The sequence below is a fragment of the Trachinotus anak genome, unplaced genomic scaffold (assembly GCF_046630095.1).
Source record: "Trachinotus anak isolate AG129_WGS33_773 ecotype Australia unplaced genomic scaffold, CSIRO_AGI_Tana_v1 ptg000015l, whole genome shotgun sequence".
Classification (NCBI taxonomy): domain Eukaryota; kingdom Metazoa; phylum Chordata; class Actinopteri; order Carangiformes; family Carangidae; genus Trachinotus; species Trachinotus anak.
Window position 1 is genome coordinate 1,350,793 of NW_027273866.1, and position 21,489 is coordinate 1,372,281.

The window sequence follows — 21,489 nt, forward strand, 5'->3', positions numbered from 1 at the left end:
GTCTGTCCGTATTATCTAGTTTTATCTAAATGGCATTTAGAGATTAATTCACAATAACCTACTGCCCACTAATATGTCAGCGTGTTTCTACTGGATGTGTGTTCTGTTGGTACCTTTATGTATGAGTACATTACTGATATCCTGTGTACAACTCAGGGTTTTGTTATGTCAGATTGCAACCACAGTCCATGTGGTCATCATGGACTGTGGGTCTAGGTAAACTCGCAGCTCTCACGTCAAGGCTCCCATCAAACCACATCAACAAGGCCAGCTGGAGCTCTCACCTCAGAGGCTAAGCCAGAGGAGAAAAATGGTGCCTGACAAGCATGATCACAGCAAATACTGTGCAGCGAAACATCAAATGTAAGATGAGCCTATTCTAGCAAACACTTTTGTGTACTAGATAATAGAGAAGGTTCATGTCTGCGCTTGTGATTAGATTTTTTTTTTTATTATTATTTTTGAGTTTATCACAGCTGTCCTGAATAAATACCTCATCTGAAAGTAATCTAAAGACAGGGTGCGTAGATGATGAGAAAAAAGTAGAGGATAACAATTTAACTAATATTTATTGCCACCTAACAAATACATGCAATAAACACATGCTGACACCAGCTAGATACCCTGGTCTCCAGGTTACACAGCAAAATATAGACAGTAATTAATTCTAGCCAAATGGTGGGAAAAAAAAAGAAACATGCATTCCAATACAAAATGCTGTTCCACTGAAAATAAGTTTCAACTGAAGTACAAATATATCTCTGAGCCAAATTACAAACAGGATGCAGTAATTTTATTGCCCATTGTTAAACTACAGATGCTATAACAGTGTCTCAATAAATTAAATGACTCTATTGATTGGATCAAATAAAAGATAATTATTCACTGGATTCATTGATCATTTAAGTCTTTTTTTTTCAGGAGGTTATGTCTAGACCTGTCTGTCTCACCGTATGACTGCATTTATACTTGATAATATTAAATGATAAAACGGGATTGAACGATTGCAACTCACTGCCACTGAATCCCGCCACACTAAAAACAGCAAAGACCCAAGTTGCTTCTCATCGTTTCGCCTGTACCGTGGTGCTCTGTGGCGGTGACGTCACAGTCTCCTCCCGTATTCCTTCCTCCCATCTCACTCAAATGCAGCTGCGCCATTTCTCCTTTGTCCATTGATGAGAGTCGAGCGGTTTTCCACGGAAAGAAACCGGAGGCTGTGTGACGTGACCGTTTTTGCCGCTATATACTACATACCGCGGTTTCGTTCAAGGCGAAGCTAACGAACCTAGCAAGGCTTCGTTCGTTAAACCCGGCCGTGCTAGTGCATTATGAGCCAAGCGAATGCTAACAAGAGCGATCCTGAGTCTGCCATAGAGTCGAGCCCAGCACAGAAGAAAATCAAAATGGAAGACACCAAGTACCTCCCGGAGCTCCTGGCTGAAAAAGACAGCTTGGATTCATCGTTCACGCACGCCATGAAACTTATTTCTGCAGGTAGTGCGATCGGTTGCTAACTTGTTGAGGCTAACATGGACTAGCTAGCGTTAGCAGGGCGTATGGCCTAGCTTCTTTTTGTTGTAGCCGGCACAGCGGCCTGAACAATGGCGCACTGAACACGTGGATGTTAGCGATGTGGGTCAACACCCCCCCCCCAAAAAAAAAATGATGTCAAATTTGTTTAATTAACTCGACGGGCTATCTTGTGTGCAAGAATCGGTGTCCTTAATCATAGCTAACGTTAATACAAGGGTGCATTGGATAGCTCCATTTCACTTCACTGACCCAGACTCATGTTTGCAAGGCAACTTAATTGCTATAGCTCATTTATTGCACAATGCAACTAATAATATTTTGTCTACCGCTCAAAAGGCTAAAGAAATACCGAGTGTGTGATCCAAGGGTTTGATTTTTCAGTGCAGACACAACATAACTAAGCTTTGTTTTGCCTTGTTTAGAGGCTGTTGCAGGATCACTGCAGATGTGGCTTATCTTTGTTACACCGCCAATACGTTTCTATGTGTACAGCTGAAAGTGCCATATTATGAAAGACATCTTTCTTCTGCAGAGATTGAGAGGATCCAAAAAGGTGAAACCAAGAAAGAGCCAGAGAAGGAAACATACCTGGACCTGTTTGCTACCAAGAATCTGAAACTCAAAGAGCGAGTACTCATTCCCACCAAGCAGTACCCTAGGGTAAGAAGTTACCCAGTCTTTTATCATACAGACCTTGACCACTGTCTTGATGTTTATTGTCTCTTAATGGACCCAGTGGGATTTAAAACGAAATTACAGGAAAGAAACATTGTGGTTCTCTTACTTTAGACATCAATGTAAAACTGAGGTTTGGTCATGTCTCCTCATCAGTACTGGAGCCTAAAGAGTGAACACAATTTGCCCAGGAGTGTTGTCCATGTACAACAAATCCAGTGTCTCTATGTTGAAGCACTCTCTTCCACTAGCTTTGTTGTCCCACTGATTTGTCAAGTCACGCACGCAGTGCCCTACTAAGTCTTATTTCTGCATGAATTATTTTGCAGTAGTCTAAAAATACAGTTCAAGGAGTGAAGAGGGGGCTGTTGCAACTGTGGTGAAGTCGAAAGGATTTTTCTTTTTGTGCTGAATGTTGCAGTCATGACCCGATGTCTTGTTGGAACAAACTGTATTTAAGCCTTCCATAGTATTTAGTTGTAGTCTCTTCTCTGAAATAGCAATAAAAATGGAGTCATGTAAGGCTACAATTTCTCCTGTAATATTTCCCACAGGTCAACTTTGTTGGTAAGCTTTTGGGACCTCAGGGTAGCACAATCAAGAGACTCCAGGAAGACACCGGTGCAAAGATTTCGGTTCTGGGTAAAGGTTCCATGAGGGACAAGAATAAGGTATGTGGTTTCCTCACTTCCCTAGTCAAAGGATGTTATCCAGTATTATTCCTGTGAGTGATGTTTTGTATGTTAATTATCATTTGCCTTTAATGTGTTTGTCAGGAGGAAGAGCTGAGGAAGGGTGGTGAAGCTAAATATGCTCACCTGGCCATGGAGCTGCATGTGTTCATTGAAGTGACAGCACCCATCCCAGAAGCCTATTTGCGCATGGCTCATGCCATGGAGGAGGTCAAGAAGTTCCTTATCCCAGTATGTGTCCATAAGAACCCCTCACATCCCAATTACAGAAACATTATGTGCACTCTTAACATTTGTTTTACAGGTGTGCAGGCAATTTCTTTTCTACTTATCCCAGGGGAGTATGATGCATAATTGATTGTTTTTGCCTCGTCCATAGGAACCTGGTGAGCATGACCCGTACATGGATCCTCACTTCCTGAATGGATCCCAGGATGGTTCAGGCAGGGGGCGAGGTGGTCACCTAGGAAGGGGTAGAGGTGGACCTATTGGTGCTGGAGGACCAAGGTAGGAGCTTGAGTCACACAGTAAAATAATGCCTGATTTCTGCCACAGCCCATTGTACCACCATGTGGCAACACATTGAATGTCATGCAGCAACATGAAGTCAAATGCTCAAACGTGATACAACTTTTTTGGATGTAGTTGTACTGCATTATTAGTCTGTTCTTGCTATGTCCGTTTTCTGTTTGATCGCATTTTCCAACCTGGCTAACTTTCCACAGGGGGCGAGGAATGCCACGTGGGGGCCCCCGAGGCGCAATGCGTGGTGGAGCTCCACGGGGAGGATTAGGACGGGGCAGCGCTCCTAGAGGTGCACCATCTGGTAGGGGTGGTCTACCATCTGCACCTACTAGAGGAGGCTCAGCTCCCCGTTCTAGACCCCCTGCAGCTGGAGCACCAAGAATGCTCCCCTCCGCAGCCATGTCCCACCAGCAACACCAAGTTCCTCCTTCAGCATCACAGCCCAAAGCTGATGCTTATGAGGACTATGTAAGTTTCTTGAATCCTTTATTTTGTAATGTCACATGAATTGTTGCTTAATAAATGGTAGTGATCTCTTGCAGTGTGGGTTCCATTTGTCAAAATTGTTGTGATTCACTTGAAATCGCTTGAATAACTATTTTTGTTTTCATTCTAGCCCCCATATGAAGAATCCTATGCAGAGCCTGCCTATGAAGGATATGATAGTTATTATAGTCAGCAGTCTGCACCCGCGTAAGTCAAAATAAATTTTGGGTCTCCATTCAGTCTGACTATATTTGAATTGGAGGTGTGATGTACTAACACTAGTTTGAAATCTGTCCTCAGGGATACTGAATACTATGATTACGGACATGGTGAGGCCCAGGATTCATCATATGAGCCTTATGGTAAGACATCCTTTTTTTTTTTTTTTTTTTGGCCCAATCAATGAAACACACACTAAGCATTTTTCAAGATTAAGATAGCCTTTATTAGTCCCACAGTGGGGAAATTTGCAGTATTGCAGCAGCCCAAAGCTGCAAAGTGGACAGTGCAAGAGAGAAAACTGCAATTGTCAGTAACAAATACTTAAGAAAAAGGTCAATAACAGATAAGAATATAAAAATTATATACTATATATATATATATATATATATATATATATATATATATATATATACATATATACACACATGTACACACACACGTACACACACACACACACAAATATACAACAGCTGTGCCTGATTGTGCCTTCTTTCTTCCACACTCAAACAATTTTTTTTTTTTTCTCTTCTTCCTATCCTTGCAGCTCAAGATGACTGGGACAACTCATGGTCCAACTCAGGGGCCGGAGGCAAAGCCCCCCAAGCCAGACAGATGAAGGGATCGTATAGAGAGCATCCATATGGAAGATACTGAACGGCTACTGGTAGAGAGTTGCTATGGCAACTGTCTCCGATTGTAACTCACTTAACTTTTCAAAAGTAATTTCCCTCTCGTTTGTTGCGTTTTTTTAATGCTTTATTTTATTATTTTTGTTTTTTAACCTCAGTAGAGACCTTTTGTTGGATGTATCATAGAGTGCCAGGGGAAAAACATGAGCGAAAGTTTTTTTTTTTCATTGTTTATCTGTTTCTATTTAATGATTGTGTCAGTTGCTTAGTTGGCAGTTAAGGTCCTAGTGACATAAACCAGGAACGAGTCACAGTTTAGTGATATTTTATGGTTATTTCAGTTTCAGTGATTGTGGCGATAAACTCCTCTTACATAGGCTGCATTTAAAAAGTCCTTCTTGACTGGACAAAAATGGTTCATAATGCCTCAATGTAACTTCACATAACTAGAATAGATTAAGTTGCAAACTCAAATACAGCCCTGAGCTCTTTGATTTAAAAACAAGTCTTATCATATATTTGTTTATACTACAACACAAATCTCGTGCTGTATGAAGTTATAGGATCTCCTAAAAGTATTACACTATTGAATTAATTTGACAAAGAAATGCCTCTATTTTTGCCACTCTCGACAATTGGTATATTATGCTATGTCTTGCAAAATCATCGCTGATGTTAGACAAATTCTTGTTAAGCTTAAAGGGTTAACAATCCTTACTTTGTGTAAGGAAAGTTGCAGCCAACTCAATATTTTGTACATAACCTTAGGACAAGTGTGTATGCTTTAAGTCGTGCCGTCTCCAAAATGCATAATGCCTGTGTACCTTTGGCTAAATAGGATCCTAAATATATCCCAAAATGTTTTTCTGCAGTGCGTGTTTCAATAAAGTTTCTAGTTTCTTTTTAATCAATCTAAACATGGTATTTTGCCTTTGTTGTACCAAAGGAATGCCTTCAGTTTGTGAAAGTGGTCCTCAGTGGTTTCTCAACAACGCCGAATAAGCTGTATGTATACACGTCAGCCTGATTTAAAAAAAAAAAAAAAAGAAAAAAGAAAAAAGAAACAAAAAAAACAAAACAAAAAAGCAGTGTTTTGCCAATGACCTTATCCTCTTCCTGTTTTTTCAAAACTTATCTAAATGACACTTGTGATGTCAAAAAAATAAAGCTCATCATGCCTTGAGGTAATGTGCTGCCAAATACATGTTTGACTTGAGAATGATATAGTGCTTGAATATGTATTGTCATTAACCTTTAGTTAGTCTCTTCAAGCTCTCAAGAGAGCAGTGTATCTTCAGCCACTTGAAATAACTGAATTTCAACAGTATTTCAAATCAAGCTTGCAGGGATCTTACTTGACTTTGATGCAAAGTCATGCTGGCTGGTTTTTATAAAAGAAAAAAATCGCAGTGGAGAGGATTCTAAAAGCCTAAAGATCGCCACAAGAAGGTAAAACTAACCCCAACACTCATTTGTTAGATTTTTGTTTTGTTTTCTGTGCAAAACATCCAAGTAATTCAAGTCATCCAAAACATATCAAAAACATTGAAGTACAAAATTATGCTATCAGTAGTTATTCCGAGCAAAATAAGCCGTAAAAAAACAATCAGAAATGGTTGTGATGCAACTCTTGCTCAAATAAAACCAATAATGGTCCATTCATTTCACTCAATACTTACCAATTCCATCTTGATTATTTCTGTAGAATGTAGATTAATGAAAATTAGTAGTTGCACTCAAAGCGTAAAAATATCCCATTGGTGGACAAAACCCCTTCAGCTTGAGTTGCATGATACTTGTAGTATAAAATTAGTCTTGCATGTATGTTGTCCATTGTATGTATGTATGTAGGAACTTGTGTGTCCAAGGTCTCATTTCTGTTTCTCTTTGTAGGTTGTCAGAGAACTGTGTAGATGCAGTTGACACATTAAACTCCAGCTAACCAGGCCTTTAAGGTGAGTTGAAAAGAAACTGCAGATAATCGTCAGCCTTGAATTTTGCTGTTGAGCTGACTCAAATGTTTTGTCTTCAACAGGTTCATTGAAATTCCCTGGAAAAGAGCAGAGGCCTTGCAGTGTCTCTGAGACTGATCGCCTCATAATCAATACTGATCCCTTGAGGGATTTGTGTGCTTTTAAAAGAAAGTGAAGAGGGAGCTTTCTTCTTCAGAGAGGATGCTCTGCTCTGAAGCATCGAAAGAAAGTACTTTTTTGTTGAAGATGTTTTGTATGATCATTGGTCATGTGGAACTTAACTTTATGAATGTGTCAAGATTTACAATATTTTTATACTGAAGACATAAGCTGTCTTATTTTTTATTTTAAAAAAAAAACAACAACCTGAAAATAAAGGTCTTTTTCCAATCTAAATTGTTTGGTTTTTTTGCAAGAAGTCTTTACATGTCTTTACATGTGATCAGAACATTGAAAGTGAACTTTTAGGATTAGCAGGATGATTTGTTTGTTTTTTTTACCTAACGTGCAAAGGTTACACTGAGGATAAAGCTACAGAGGTGTAATGCATTCAAATGATCTCAAATCTGATTTTCATGAAAAAAAAGGTTTTTTGAAATGACATCATCTCACAATTCTGAAAAAGGTTTGTGTTAAATTATTTTTTGGAATTAGATCATTAGCTAAGAATTCTAAAAGTGAAAAAATATCTTGATTTTCTGATTTAATATCCTTGAATTTGGAGAAAATGTTTTCATTTAAAACATGCTATTTTTCTATATAATTAAGACAGCAAAATAATTGTTTTCCTCAGGTGACTGCATAATGCTTCTGTACAGAGAAACAGATGTTCTTAAAATTGTCAATGTCCCAAAGTCCCTGAAAACAGAAAGCCCCTTCTCAAAGAGAATAATCCAGATGCTTCCACACTGAGCAACTATTGGTCCATATACAATCTACCATTTGTTGGCAAAATTCATCATAAATGAAACAGCCGAAGCTGTTTTGTTTCCCTCGGAAATGATACCATAATGCGTACATCTTTGATTTGTGGTGGCCCCCAGGGATCAATCTTGGGGTCTTCACTATTCAGCCTTTATATGCTTTCACTTGGATAAATTACTGAAAATTTAAATAATGTTTTAAACGAAATTATCTTTGAAAACACTGAAAATTATTTTGTTGTTTATGTTAACTTTTATGTTGTTGCCGGTCTGCCACAGGACCACATTGTATACTTCATTAGCAACAGGACGAAATAACTGACAAGTGATCTCTCCACCTTCAAAGAAAAAAGATCTTCCCCTGCTTTCAGTTCAGTCCTGAATGTTCGATCGTTATCATTTAAATAAAAAGTGCTCCGAGGCATTATCTGATCTCTATATTGTTACGGGGTCAGATGTGGCCACCAACATTTTTGAGATTTTCAATAGGTTGGGAACGACCCTTAGCATTTCTTTGTCAATGCATTGACCAGATTAACCGCTGGGTGTCTCAAAATTTTCTTCAGCTGAACAGGGATAAAGATTAAGTAAGTCTCAGTATTAAAAACCAAATGAAAGCAATAACTAAAAAAGCTTTTTGCCATGTCAAAAACATAGTCAAACTTAACTTATTTCAAAACATGATTTAGAAAAAACTTCATGCTTTTATTTCCAGCAGGGAAATGTCATGGTCTTTTCAAAGGCCTTCCTAGGAGAACCAGCAAAACGGCTTTTGCTTGCACAAAATGCAGCTGCTAGATTTGACCATTTACTTTGATACTCAAGTCCTTCCACTGGATTTCAGTACATTTGGTAAATCACAACATGGGACAGAACCAGAACCTGCTGAACCACACAAATCACAGGAGAGAAATCTGTTAGTAATACCTAAAGTCAGAACTAAAGTGAAGCAGCTTTTAGCTGCTATGCTGTTCAACTCCAAAGACCTCAAGGACGCTCCAACTATACTTAGTTTCAAGTCTACACTTAAAACCCAGTTGTTCTGTGATCTCCTTTGTTAACTGATCAAATTTACTGTACTTTCTCTAAATGAATGTACTCTTTTTCCTTTTAATCTCTTTTTTTTATTTAGTTTAATTTTTTTTCTTTTATGTTCTTGTATTTGCTCATTTGTAAAGTACGCAAGTATTGTGTATTTGTGCCATATAAATAAACTTGCTTTGCCTTATGCAGTCTTGCTCTTCAGTCTTGTCGTATAATGTATATGTGCATAAAAATCCTATTTCCTATTTCTGTATTTTGTCTTGTTTGGACTTATTTTTCTGCCACTTTCCACATACAACAATAAGCATTAGAGTGAGATCCACCCAAGAAAAACTCCTGCAGTCATGCTGTTTTCAATTACATGCTACTTGTACACTCAGGAAAAACAGGTTTACGGACCATGTCAAGTTTTACACTATATACTGTACATCCTTATCAGGAGATTACAGATAGACAGCGGGTCTTGATACCAAGTTCAAAGTTTTAGCCCCCATTTAATTCTGTGCCTGAGTCTGGGCTTGAATTTTGGGGAGTGGGTCAGTGAAAGAGGCCTGAAGGCTCCTAGGCAGGGCACTATAGCACCAGTGATCAGGACAAGAGGAGGCACTGCAAGTGGTGGCCATCGGTGGTGACCTTTATCTGGTAAACTTTTGAGATACATTTCAATATTTGAACGTGGCCCAAAACAGATATAACAATATTAGATTACACATACCTTTTCCAGTATGAATTTATGGCACTGATTAGGTTAGGATTTGCCAGGGTTTATAAATGTTTCTTCAATATGCAAAGGCCATGCAGACACACATGTGTATAAAATTAAGTTTATGGGTTGAAACTTTCACTGGCCTGGTGCCAGTGCCCATTACAGTCCAAAGATCCTGTAGCACTCAGCAGGATGGTGTTAGAGTTGGACACTCGGACGCAGCTGACAAAATAATAAACCTTGTGCAACATCAAAGCAAGAAGTACTACCTTCCTGCAGTAAATGTCTTTATGAGTTACAAAACTTCAAAAGTATACAATCTACAGTTGGTGCACAGGTTGCACCAAAGCCACTCTTCAGTACACTGCAACTAGAATAATATGCTCAGTATATTCAGTTTTAGCAGCTCTGGTGTGGGGAAAAACAGTCACTTCATGATACTGTAGCTGTATTACAAAGAAACACAAAGATGTGTAAGTGTATTATTTATCATCGAAGCGCATTGCTTTCCCTCCTTTACCTTCCGCGTTGGGACGGAATGTCCCTTTAAACGACTCTCCTCCCACAGGTCTCAGGCATATCCGCGCCCCCACGTATCAGCGGCTACTTTCACATCAACAATGAGTGTCTTCGCAGATTTCAGTGAAATTTCAACGAATATCCTGAAGATTTATTGCGTTTGAACCATTATCTATGCGACAGAGCAGCATCTAACAGACGCTGTCGCTGGTAAGCTTACATTTTTCTCGTCCTGCCTGTTTGGTTGGTAGGCTGGTTGGAAGCTAGCTAGCTAGCTAGCTAGCTAGCCAGAGATACTGCTAGCCTAGGCCTCAATCTTTGTATTTATTGAAGCATGGTCTCGGCGGACACACTGGAGTCCGTCCCTCATTGTATAGGCCCACGCTGTTTTCGGCTGCAGCCACATGTCTTAAATATAAGCGGCTCTTAAGCGATATTTGACCCGGGAAGTGCAGCTAAGAAGCTAGCTTGTCATACCAGCTTCCGTGAAACTTGCACCATATTAGGGGTTGCTATGCAGCTGGTGCAAAGTTGTTTAACGGTAAAAGTTTGTGTTGTGTATTTATGACGGAGAATTGAAGCAGGTCATTTGAACTGTTTGTTTTCGTTGGTGGTCAGATGTAAAGATTTAAAGGAAGTATTTCTGTTGTGTTTGTTTTGGGTCTTTGCACCACTCCCTTCATTATCAGCTCTGTGTCAAATCCAATCACTGATAACATTTCACCACTGATGCTGTGCTAGGAAATTCCATCCTACTTCATACATACAAGAAATTGATACAAATCATTTATACCCATTACTTTGTAAGTATTATAACAAATATGTTTCATGTTCCTCCCTGCCTCTGTCTGTCTGACTTTGCTCCTTCTTCTGAACAGGTACAAAGGAGAGAGATCACAAAATTTAAACGTGTAGCAGAGAGAAGTGAGCCGTAGGTGTGTCTGCAATGGCTGGTGGAAGGAGAGGGGCAAATCGTACCACGTACTGCAGACCTCCACTCAGCAATGAACCAGGCTCGGTCAGCAATGGCAACCACTCGACCAGTTCCCCCGTCACAGGGGTGCGATCTCGTACGAGGTAAGTCAGGCTCGGATGCACTGCTCCTGAACACACTCGTCTGGGCTGCAGCATGCATGATAAAAAATGCTTTATAAAGGTTTCTTCAGGATTTTCTGAGCCTTCTGTTTTGTCTGCAGGAATGGGTCAGGAACATGCATGTCCAGCCCCCCGCTGGCTGCTCAGACGGTGGTTCCTCTGAAGCACTGCAAGATCCCAGAGTTGTCTGTGGATTGTAACGTGCTGTTTGAGCTCCATCTTTTCTTCTGCCACCTCATTGCCCTGTTTGTTCACTATGTCAACATCTACAAGACTGTATGGTGGTACCCCCCATCACACCCTCCCTCACACACATCACTGGTGAGTCCTCAGTGGTCAGGTGTTTACCGTTCATGTTAATTATGGGAGCATTTTTTATTAGTTGTTTATGGCCTCTCTATTGTTTTTGAAGTTTGTTTTGCTGTAACTGGTGTGTTTGGGTACTTATTCATGTTGACAAACTAAAGTGACATGTATGTGAAGAGTTGGAGCAGTAATCCTGAATCAATGTTTATTTACAGAATTTTCACCTTATTGATTATAACATGCTGGTGTTCACAATCATCATACTGGCAAGGAGGTTAATTGCAGCAATTGTTAAAGAGGTAAGACATCTATTTTTGACTTCAACCTTTTCTAGATTGAAATATTTTTCCACACGTGGATCTGTGGCTTTTTATAAAGTTTGAAAACAAACATTAGCTCAACTTCTGTTATTCTGCATATGACAATAAAAGCAAAGCTGCTACAAATACTAAAACATGTGAAACTGGTCTTGCACTGTGTTTACAAATCTTAATCACCTTCAGAAATTCTCAGAAAACACTGCACCCTTTGCTTTTGAAGAGTTATGCTCATGAATTTTTGCTTATTTTCTGTTTGTCTCTTTCTTGTGTATGTCTTTGATTGTTTTTCTATGGCAAATAAAGGTTTAATACAATAATGCAATATGCTTGTATGTCTGTCTCCCACTTCTTATCTCCTCCAGGCATCACAGAGCGGGAAACTCTCCTTCCCTCATTCAATCTTTTTGGTGATGGCTCGGTTTGCTGTGCTAACGCTGACAGGCTGGAGCTTGTGCCGCTCCCTTATTTATCTCTTCAGAACTTATTCTGTACTCAGCCTTCTCTTCCTCTGCTACCCGTAAGTATCTTAAGGAAGAACAAAGAGGCTCATATTCATACCAGCTACATGATGAAAGTGATCATTTAAATCTTGTTTGTGCTTTATGCTAGGCATTTATCTTTTGAGTATTGTTGTGAAGCCTTTAGTTGAAACACTGCAAATAACATTTGGTTTATGAAATATTTATAACCTTGAAATCGCGCTAGAATAATGTACCCATCATTTCCTGGCAGGCTTGAGAGCTTATGCAGTTTGGATGCTGCTCAGCGTGGGTGGCTGTAGTAAATCACTTAGCAAGCAGTCGACAGACTGTGAAGGTGGCCACATTTGAAGTTAATCTAAATGAGGTTTTTCATTATATGCTATGGATATAGATAATTTTTGTGTCATTATGACACAATAATTAAGTTCTTAATTAATAAGACAAATATAAATTGCTCATTCCTTATCTAGATTTGGCAATACTACTCTGGCTGTAGTGGTGTCATTCCATCTACAAGGAGGGCCTCAGGTCCAGCAGAAGTTAATTTTAGTCATTGTATCCTACAGATTTGGGATGTATATTCCGTTCTTTCGGCTGAACTGTGACTTCCGGAGAGCAGGTCCGCTCTCACCCATCGCCAGCATCGGCTCCAAGGAGGTGGGCAGCATGGGCCGGGGCAGGGACTACCTGACTGTGCTGAAGGAGACGTGGAAGCAGCACACCAGCCAGCTGTATGGTGTCCAGGCCATGCCAACACATGCCTGCTGCCTCTCCCCAGACCTCATCCGCAAGGAGGTGGAGTACCTGAAAATGGATTTCAACTGGAGGATGAAGGAGGTGCTGGTCAGCTCGATGCTCAGTGCTTACTATGTGGCCTTTGTACCTGTATGGTTTGTCAAGGTGAGAAAGTGTTGGACTTGGAGTCTTTTCAAAGGGTAATTTAACCATTCATTATGTTTTGATAACGCTTCTCAAAGTCTTAACATCTTTCCAACTGTGTATTTTCCTTCAGAGTACACAGTATGTGGACAAGCGCTGGTCTTGTGAACTATTCATCCTGGTGTCAGTCAGTACGTCAGTCATCCTCATGAGGCACTTGTTGCCACCTCGATACTGTGACCTGCTTCACAAAGCTGCGGCTCACCTGGGCTGCTGGCAGAAAGTAGACCCCTCGCTCTGCTCCAACGTCCTTCAGCACATGTATGTATTGCACTTAGTTTATTCCTGGGCTTTAGGCCCAGTTGGATTTAAGTTGAGTCAAGTTCTCATCTCACTCCTGTACCTCATTTTGCACAGATGGACAGAAGAATACATGTGGCCACAGGGAGTCCTGGTCAAACATAATAAAAATGTCTACAAGGCCATGGGCCACTATAATGTTGCAGTTCCATCAGATGTGTCCCATTATCGCTTCTATGTGAGTATTCCTAAATGATAAGGTCCTGTGGAATTTCAGAGAGCCTGTGTTGACATAGTCAATTTTGTAAAATATGTGTAGCATTTTAAAAAGGCAGCTATTTGGACAGACTTACAGCATCTTGTCTTTTTCTATCCTCTAGTTCTTCTTCAACAGGCCTCTACGAATACTCAACATACTCATCATCCTGGAAGGTGCGATGATATTCTACCAGCTGTACTCACTGATATGCTCAGAAAAGTGGCATCAGACAATATCGCTGGCTCTGATTCTTTTCAGCAACTACTATGCCTTCTTCAAACTTCTCAGAGACAGAATAGTCCTAGGAAAGGCCTACTCATACTCAAACAGCTCATCAGACCAGAAAGTCAGTTAGACTTAAGTTATTATCGGTCACATTCACTTTGGAACAAGACGAACATGCCTAAGAGCTCTGTATTTTATAAACTGCATTTTGTGTCACGTTTGTGTTCTGTTCTGCCATAATAAAAAGAAATATTTTTGTATTACTTTAAAGGTTTGTTGTTCTTAAAGATGTTTCCATTCTCACCACAAGAGGCCTCTGTTTCTCAAAAATGAAACTTGTAATAGCAAATAGGTGCAAATTTCAGATGACATGTAGCACTAACTTACCCTTCACTGCTGGAAACTTGGTCATCTTAAATGTACAGTCTCTGACCAACAATATTTGTTGGGTTTTTGCTACAATTTAGTATTGATATGGAGGCAAAGACAGACTGTAAGGATCTGAATCGTATTAACACTGAGTATTAGATGTTGAAATTCAACTGAAGTCATAGCATTTACACATTATCATTTTAAAACCATCTAGCTGAATAAAAAAATGCTCAAGCTTGGATTGGTGACATCCAGACACCAAACTTATTACTTGAACACTCAATTAGACAGCTGTCCCATCAGGCTACACTCTGTCAGTCATATGATCCAAAGAAAGAAATTAAGTTGAGTGACTGGAAACCAGGCCCTTATCTCAAACTGAAAGTCCAATCCCCATGGCCTCTCTCCATCCATAGTGTTGCACTTTTGATAAATCTGGTGGTTGTGCTTGAGACAGATTTTGCAATGTGTAAATGTGCAAAACCATGCAACAGAGGACCGAGATATCCTGGAGTTAAAGTCACTACAGAATGTGTGTCTACAAAAAAAATCCAGATTCTTACAATCCCATAATGCAAACCAGACTTATACAAAAGGAAATATTATATTAGAACCCCACTGCCTGGGTAATGTCTCTGTTTATCAAACTCCACTTCCCTTTAGGTTGTGAGACTCTTTGGAGGGTGTTCTTATACATAATTATAATACAACTGTGTACAATAACAGTAAAGAAAAATAAAATTAACTTGACAGAAGGCCTTAAACAACTGTTTTCACAGGCAGCCTGTGTCCATAAATGGTACACCTGTCTATGTGTAAAATCACTGGCATGGCCCTTTAAGTTACCAGGAAAGCCACTCACCAGGAGTAAAGGATTTCCCTTATTTATCAACAACACTCATCTGTCAGGATGTCGGTGAGACAGATGCGGACAGACAGCTGCAGGACACTGGCGTCACCGTGTGGCCTGGTTGTAACATCTGCAGGCACAAAGTAACTGTATACAGACAAAACCCTCCCGCCTATAATAACAGAGATACGAGCAGGTTATTAGCAGAGATCCGTGAGCAGCTGATGGGTGCTGAGCAGGACACGGCACCCTGTTGACCCCCCCCCCCCCCCCGGCGAGGCGCGGACTGGCCCTTTAAGAGGGATAAAGACGACGGCTCCGCAAGAGCCGAGCGCATCGATGCCGCGCTTTACATTTCATCAGTGATTCACACGACTGCAGCAACGGGCAATTTGACCTCATCGTGGTTTATAAAGGTTACCTCACATCGGCTGTACTTGGACGTTTTGAACCTCGGAGGGAGAAATGCGACGCTGCGCCCGGCCGGTTTGCTCTCTGGTGCGTAATTGATTCGGTAAGTCTTATTTGTGTCGGTCGTAGCCGATGAATGTGGTCTGCGCGTCTTCTCCCGCACTGAATTTAACCGTGTGGTGTAACAGACCACTGACTGCTAATTGTCCCCAAATGACATATTCTGCAGCACTGATATGATCCAAGTGAAAGGGGGGGTTCAGGCGTATAAAGTTGGCTTTGTGTATGGATGTAGTGGCCATCTTTGGATTCTACTTTGAGCGGAGGCTGGCGCAGTGTTCAGTTGTTTTAACATCATTTCATTTGTTGTAACGCGATGAAGCGTTATTTCGGCTCTGTACAGAGGTTATAACAGCGTTGACATAGCCACCTGGCCTCATAATGACATGCCATAAACAATAGCTCTGCTGCTGCGGGTTATATGGCACTAAAACCCACAGCAAAACTACCAAAACACATAAGAATAAGGTGGAAATCAGTGCAATCCAAGACTTGTAATACTATTACATCTTTGTGGAACTTAATTTATGTAATATTTTTGTACTGGATGTTTTGTTGGGTTACCCTGCATTGTAAAGATGTTCCTATTTTTCTAGTTGCTTAGTGTAAATAGATAGGGGTAAAGGCTTTAAACTGCACTGATCCACCATAGATAAGGCTCAGTAAGAATGCAGCATATTGATTTTCTCATTCAGCCATTTGTTTGGAAGTGATGTACATTAGGTGCATCTGTGTAACATGCCACAGGGTGCTGTAAGGAGTCCTGCACTGCATCTTTGTGCAGCAGCCCGAGCAGTTGTCTATCTGTGCACTTCACTCATGTTGTAAAGCATTAAAACAAAGACAGCAGCAGCAGCAGCTTTCTTTGATTTTGTTTTGTTGGGTTTGAAAATGCACTCAAAACACTCATGCGCCCTCCCTCACTTCACACACACTCTCCAAGGTCTTTCCACTTTGAGGCTGCTCTAAAAATATTTTTCTAGGCTACTGTTTCACTCCCACTATTTGCACCAGGGAAGCAAAAGCAGGAAATTGCTTTCATTGAAAATGACACTGTAATGCAATCCCATTTAGGCAGGTAGGTTAGTGGTATACTCTTCCTTACTGTTACTTCTTGTTAGATTGTAGTAACTCCCACTGTTGATTTGGATTTAAATTTTTTTTTTTATCAGATATACTGTAATCCCCCTGAGATTAAACAGGGATGCTGTTAAGCTAATGAAGCCATCACTAAATGCTTTTTTTCTGCAGTGTAGAAAATCCTGAGCGGCAGCACTAATTTTGGCACAGTCCGTGTCCTCCATAGAGCCCTTTTCTTAGAGAAGGGAAGGCTGCTGCTTTTGAACTTCCTACCTTTGTTGTTGCAGGACATCCCGTGCACCAGCCAGGCAGTGAGTGCCACCTCATCTTGCCCCAGAGGGCTTCACCTAAAAAACAAAAAATAATGGAAGACAAGCGCAAGAAGCGCAGCCCAAAGGTGTCTCTCCCGCAGCCCCCTCCTCCCCCCATCAACCCCCGCAAACTCTCCGTCCTGCCTGCCAGCAAAAGTGCCACCTTCTCCCTCGGCCTGCCGCAGCCTCCCTCCCCCAAGAACAGAGGCAAGTACAAGAGGTCCATAGGTGCACCGGGACAGCCCAAAGAGGTGTTCACAGCCGTCGTAGCTCCACCAAAGACCACCAGGTTTGTATCTAGGAGTAACAGGAAGATCCTCCAGAACCTGCTGCAATGCATTTTGCTTTTTTTTTTTTTTTTGTCCTATCATTTGTTTTCCAAAACAATTAAAGACCCTCTGGGAAAGAGCAGAAATAGAGGAGGCAGGTTGCTAGTGATCGTGATGTTTTGTTTTGTTTTTTCTAAGGCCCCACAAGGAGAAGCCCAGGGCCCCCCAGCCAGCAGGGCCCAGTAAAGTAGTCCAGTCTTCACCCTTGCAGCACTCCTTTCTCACGGATGTCTCTGATGTGAGAGAGATGGAGGGAGGGCTTCTCAACCTCCTCAATGACTTCCACTCAGGCAAACTACAGGCTTTCGGTAAGATAACCTTGATTAGATGGGCCACTGAGGGAATATTCTGTTACGGCCTGAAAATAAAGCCAGTTGAAAAGTGCCTTTGTTACATGAATCAGACTGAAATCAAATAGCAGTGGAGCTATTTTTAAACATCTGCTGCTATGGAAATGCCTCTGACTTTGCTGTAATCCCCCTTCAAAAAGAAGAGATCACACTTTGTGCTGTAGTGAAGTCACATCTGTCTGGTTCAACCCCTCCGTTTTCTAGGTAAGGTTTGCTCCTTTGAGCAGCTGGAGCATGTGCGTGAGATGCAGGAGAAGCTGGCGCGATTGCACTTCAGCCTCGACAGCCATGTGGAGGAGCTCTCAGAGGACCAGAGGAAGTGTGCCTCGGACCACAACCTGGAGCACCTGCTCAGTAATGTAAGCACAAACCACAGACCAGCAAAGAGTCAAGAGATCAGTACGTGTGCCGTCTCTGTCAAGCCACCGAAACAACATCATGTGACATAAATGTCATAGCTCTCTGCTGAAAAAGCCTGCTCTAGTTTAGGTGGGTTATCAGTTCCTCGAAACAGAGTGAAGCGGATTTCACTGCAGATTTCACAGATTGTCAAGTGCTGACTGACTAGAGCTATTTTTAAGTTTTGCTTTTGATGCGTAGCCAACATTAGCATTAACGACTGTTTACTCACCAGTCTAGAAAAAATGTTGAGTTCAGCATCAAACTTCATTCATTTACTTGTCAAGAGCTGTCTCCAGTGGAGACTCTTTTCTTCTACTGAAGTTTCCCATAATGAGTCACTGTATTGTCCGGGCTGCTCTGAAGGCTTATTGTAACCTCTTGTATTGTCAACGTAACGATGGCTGAAGCTCTTGGCTTGATTGTAAAGTAAAACGCTGTTAATGGGGAACTCCGTACATAAAGTTTACGCAGAATATTACACAGCCTACAGTTGGTTGATGTCTTGTTGCTCTGGAGGAGTTTTCAAAAAAGTTTGGAAAAACAGCAGTGATGATGTTATCGGGGTTATCTTAGACTGGGTATAGGACTTTTTATTTTATATTTTACTTACAAATCTAGAGATGTGGGATTTAAAATAAGTAGCCATTTAGGAAGCAAGGAGGATCTAGTGAAAAATGGGGTTAAAGCTATTATATAAAAGTTCTGGAAATTAAAAGCATCCAAACATATAGAGAAAAGTTACCTGCTGAGGCTTTAAGTTGCATTATAGGAAATATAGAATCCTACTTTTTTGGAAGTTGATTAGGGACTAAAAATGAAGATATCTTGGTCTCTGCTGGCTCAATCCTGAGCATTTTTCTTGAAAGAAATCTGTCTCTTGTGAGATCCCTAACTTTGTGAAGGTGCAATAATAAATCACTGGAGTACCCCTTTAAATGTCAATAATAAAGCAAACCATCTTTAGAAACGACCCTCAGGCAGGCATAGAAATCCAGATTGTGACTAGTTTGATGGACTATATGAAGTGTTTGTCAGACACTTTACATCAGCATATCACAACCCATTTCCCCAACTTTTTTCTACTCACTGATTGCATTCAATTTTGATATTTTTCTAAATACAATTCTGTATACCGAAGCGTGTGAATGTTGTTCTTAATCATATTTAAATTGTTCAATGCTTTGCTGAGCTGCTAGTTTGTCCGAATATTAAATATTATCCAGCCCAAACAGTGATGTGCAGTCAAAGAATGCCTTGAAAGAGTTTCTATTGTTAGTGTGTTGTGTGGCTCCTAGTTACCCACGCCTGGGGCTGGTATGCTCGCTGTGGGGAAGTTGCAGTGTTGTGTGTGAGGGAGGTGAGAAAAAGCCTTCAGCTCATTACAGACACTGCTGCCAGGAATACTTGCTCGCCGTAGCAGCAGTCGATAACTGTGCCAGATGGGCCGTGAAGTGACTTTCCTTTGTGTAGTTAAGGGAAGATGACCATTTGTTTTTGTAAACATTGTAATTGAACAATGGGAATTTAATTCAAATATTGATGTGACACACAGGCTGTTATGTAATGTGATCAATTTTAGCGGTTAGTGCACTGCAGTTTCTATTTTTGTCTGGTTCTATTTTCAATACAATCTCTCATCCATTTGTTCACTTGTTTCCACAGCTGGAGGAACTCAGCACCTCGATGTATCCTTTCCTAATTAAACATCTGTTTATTTATGGCAGTCACCGTGCTCTCCAGGCGCAGACACTGGATTTAAATAATCTGTTTTCAGTACAAAGTCCTTCTGTGTGAATCCTTAATGTGTTCGCATTCAGACAAAAGCTCCACTTGGCTGAGAACCAGGACATGCCCAAGACATCTGGTCCTTGACAAAGTGAGGTGTGGAGGATGGCGACCACTCATCTTCTCCCAACATCTAACCAGTCCAGGTTGCCATGGCGTTGATCCAGCTGCCTTAGTAACAGAATGGAAAGATCCACAGGAGGAGGGGCTATTTTTTTCCATTTGGTCAGTGAAGCCAAGGGAACGATACAGTGACTCAAAGCGGCCGAGCATTTAATGAACACTCAACCAAAATCATAAACCCCTCATTCATGGCACAAGAAATGATGAGAGGGATCACTTACCAGTTGTAGGAGAAGAAAACATTTTTATTTTTGTGGCATCAACTAGCTTGGACTCAGTTAGTAGTTACATCATTTGGTTAAAAATAACTGAATCCAAGTGAGTGTAGTTGTTGGTTCTTTGTTTTCCATTACAAAAAGCACATTTCGTGAGGGTTTAAGACTTTATATTGTGTTATATTCCATGTTATGTCTGTTTAATTTTTGTATATTTTGGATGGTATATGTCTCTGTCAACAAAGGTAAGAAACATGAGCCATACTTTAATAGCAAGTAGCAAATGTATTTGGCCCTTGACAACACCACTGTGGTTAGCTCTGAAGTTTAAAGGGAGTTTTCACTTTTGCTATGATTCCGAATGCACACTCTCATTTTTATATCTTTGCAAAACATTTAATACTGGAAAACAGACTGGATTTAATAGTATCTGGATGACCCTTTCTTATTTTAAAGGGACTATGTGAGGACACCTAATGCTCAAAACTGTATGTTTCATTAACTTATGCTGTATGTAAAATAGTTAATGATGTTTTGCCAATGTGCAGTCTACTGTATTTGCTGAGACTGATGGTTTAAAATAATTTACTTTAAGCAGGATGATCTCTCTATTTTGTCAGTGCTTCTTAAGGATTTCTTTTAGATTTTATTTTTATGAAATACTGCCCAGTAGCAGTATTGCTCCAAGCACAAACTACTCCACCCTGCTACTGAAATGTCCCTACTTTTAGCGTGTAGGTTACACAGAGTCTGTCCAGTCTGCCACAGGAAGACATTCACTTGTCTCTGGTGACACTGTGTTGTATCGCACATCCACAGAGTAATGCAGCTGGCATAAATCTCTGCAGTACTATTTCAAAATGGCAGCTACTTTCATAGTTAAAGCTTTAGGGGCTGAAATTATGATTTGCATTGCGTTTAACGCCAAACTTGGCAGCACTGTAACTTGGCCATAATATTTAATCTACGACAAGCCAATTAAAGTGATGTTAGTGTTCAATCTAAAACATCAAAGCATGTCAAAGCATTGGTGCATTCGGTGATTAAAAATGTAAAACAAGTCTTTTGTACTGCTTGCTAAGCCTACCTCTTTTCCAAGGCCTTGGAACATGTGATACATTTCTTATTCTGGTTAGTTCATCAAAGAGTCTTTACGGTCAGTTGTCTTCTCTTATTTTACACATTAAGAGAGGTAATTCACCAGAAACCTGGCTTTGCACAACATGCAACATGAATCAGGCACAGTCAAAACAACAGAAAACAACAGAGAATCTCATGTGTATTCAGCCACTGTACCCATGAATAAAGGTAATTTAAGGAAGGTGTGATATTGTGTGTCTTGGTCAGAATTTAAGTTTCTTTCCTCTTGAGAAACAGGAAAATCGAACTGTGGTCAATTCCCCAC

The 21,489-nt window shown here is 40.6% G+C and overlaps 3 protein-coding genes across 6 annotated transcripts; all 3 read left to right on the forward strand.

Moving 5' to 3' along the window:
* The first annotated feature begins 1,120 nt into the window (after nt 1–1,120).
* Nucleotides 1,121–7,134, forward strand: khdrbs1a (KH domain containing, RNA binding, signal transduction associated 1a). Of its 2 annotated transcripts, XR_011693663.1 has the most exons (11): nt 1,121–1,497; nt 2,069–2,196; nt 2,766–2,882; nt 2,988–3,134; nt 3,283–3,410; nt 3,629–3,896; nt 4,045–4,121; nt 4,215–4,276; nt 4,681–4,855; nt 6,659–6,720; nt 6,801–7,134. XR_011693663.1 is itself a non-coding variant. In XM_071498316.1 (9 exons), the coding sequence occupies exons 1-9, from the start codon at nt 1,332–1,334 to the stop codon at nt 4,788–4,790; spliced, it is 1,203 nt and encodes a 400-aa protein (XP_071354417.1). In that variant the 5' UTR covers nt 1,122–1,331; the 3' UTR covers nt 4,791–5,948. The 2 variants fall into 2 exon arrangements, 1 of the variants encoding a protein (XP_071354417.1); XM_071498316.1 differs by lacking the exons at nt 6,659–6,720; nt 6,801–7,134 and having other exon boundaries at nt 1,122–1,497; nt 4,681–5,948.
* Nucleotides 7,135–9,961: 2,827 nt separating this feature from the next.
* tmem39b (transmembrane protein 39B) lies at nt 9,962–14,066 on the forward strand. Of its 2 annotated transcripts, none has more exons than XM_071498313.1 (9): nt 9,962–10,140; nt 10,809–11,007; nt 11,127–11,346; nt 11,547–11,630; nt 12,014–12,168; nt 12,700–13,033; nt 13,146–13,333; nt 13,430–13,550; nt 13,693–14,066. In XM_071498313.1, exons 2-9 carry the CDS (start codon nt 10,877–10,879, stop codon nt 13,924–13,926), a joined length of 1,467 nt encoding a protein of 488 aa, XP_071354414.1. In that variant the 5' UTR covers nt 9,962–10,140; nt 10,809–10,876; the 3' UTR covers nt 13,927–14,066. The 2 variants fall into 2 exon arrangements, with proteins under 2 accessions (XP_071354414.1, XP_071354415.1); XM_071498314.1 differs by lacking the exon at nt 9,962–10,140 and adding an exon at nt 10,269–10,471.
* A 1,238-nt stretch (nt 14,067–15,304) lies between these two features.
* ccdc28b (coiled-coil domain containing 28B) lies at nt 15,305–21,405 on the forward strand. Of its 2 annotated transcripts, none has more exons than XM_071498150.1 (6): nt 15,305–15,532; nt 16,857–17,169; nt 17,348–17,517; nt 17,764–17,918; nt 19,624–19,646; nt 19,779–21,405. In XM_071498150.1, the coding sequence occupies exons 2-6, from the start codon at nt 16,934–16,936 to the stop codon at nt 19,831–19,833; spliced, it is 639 nt and encodes a 212-aa protein (XP_071354251.1). In that variant the 5' UTR covers nt 15,305–15,532; nt 16,857–16,933; the 3' UTR covers nt 19,834–21,405. The 2 variants fall into 2 exon arrangements, with proteins under 2 accessions (XP_071354251.1, XP_071354252.1); XM_071498151.1 differs by having other exon boundaries at nt 15,305–15,516.
* Nucleotides 21,406–21,489: the final 84 nt, after the last annotated feature.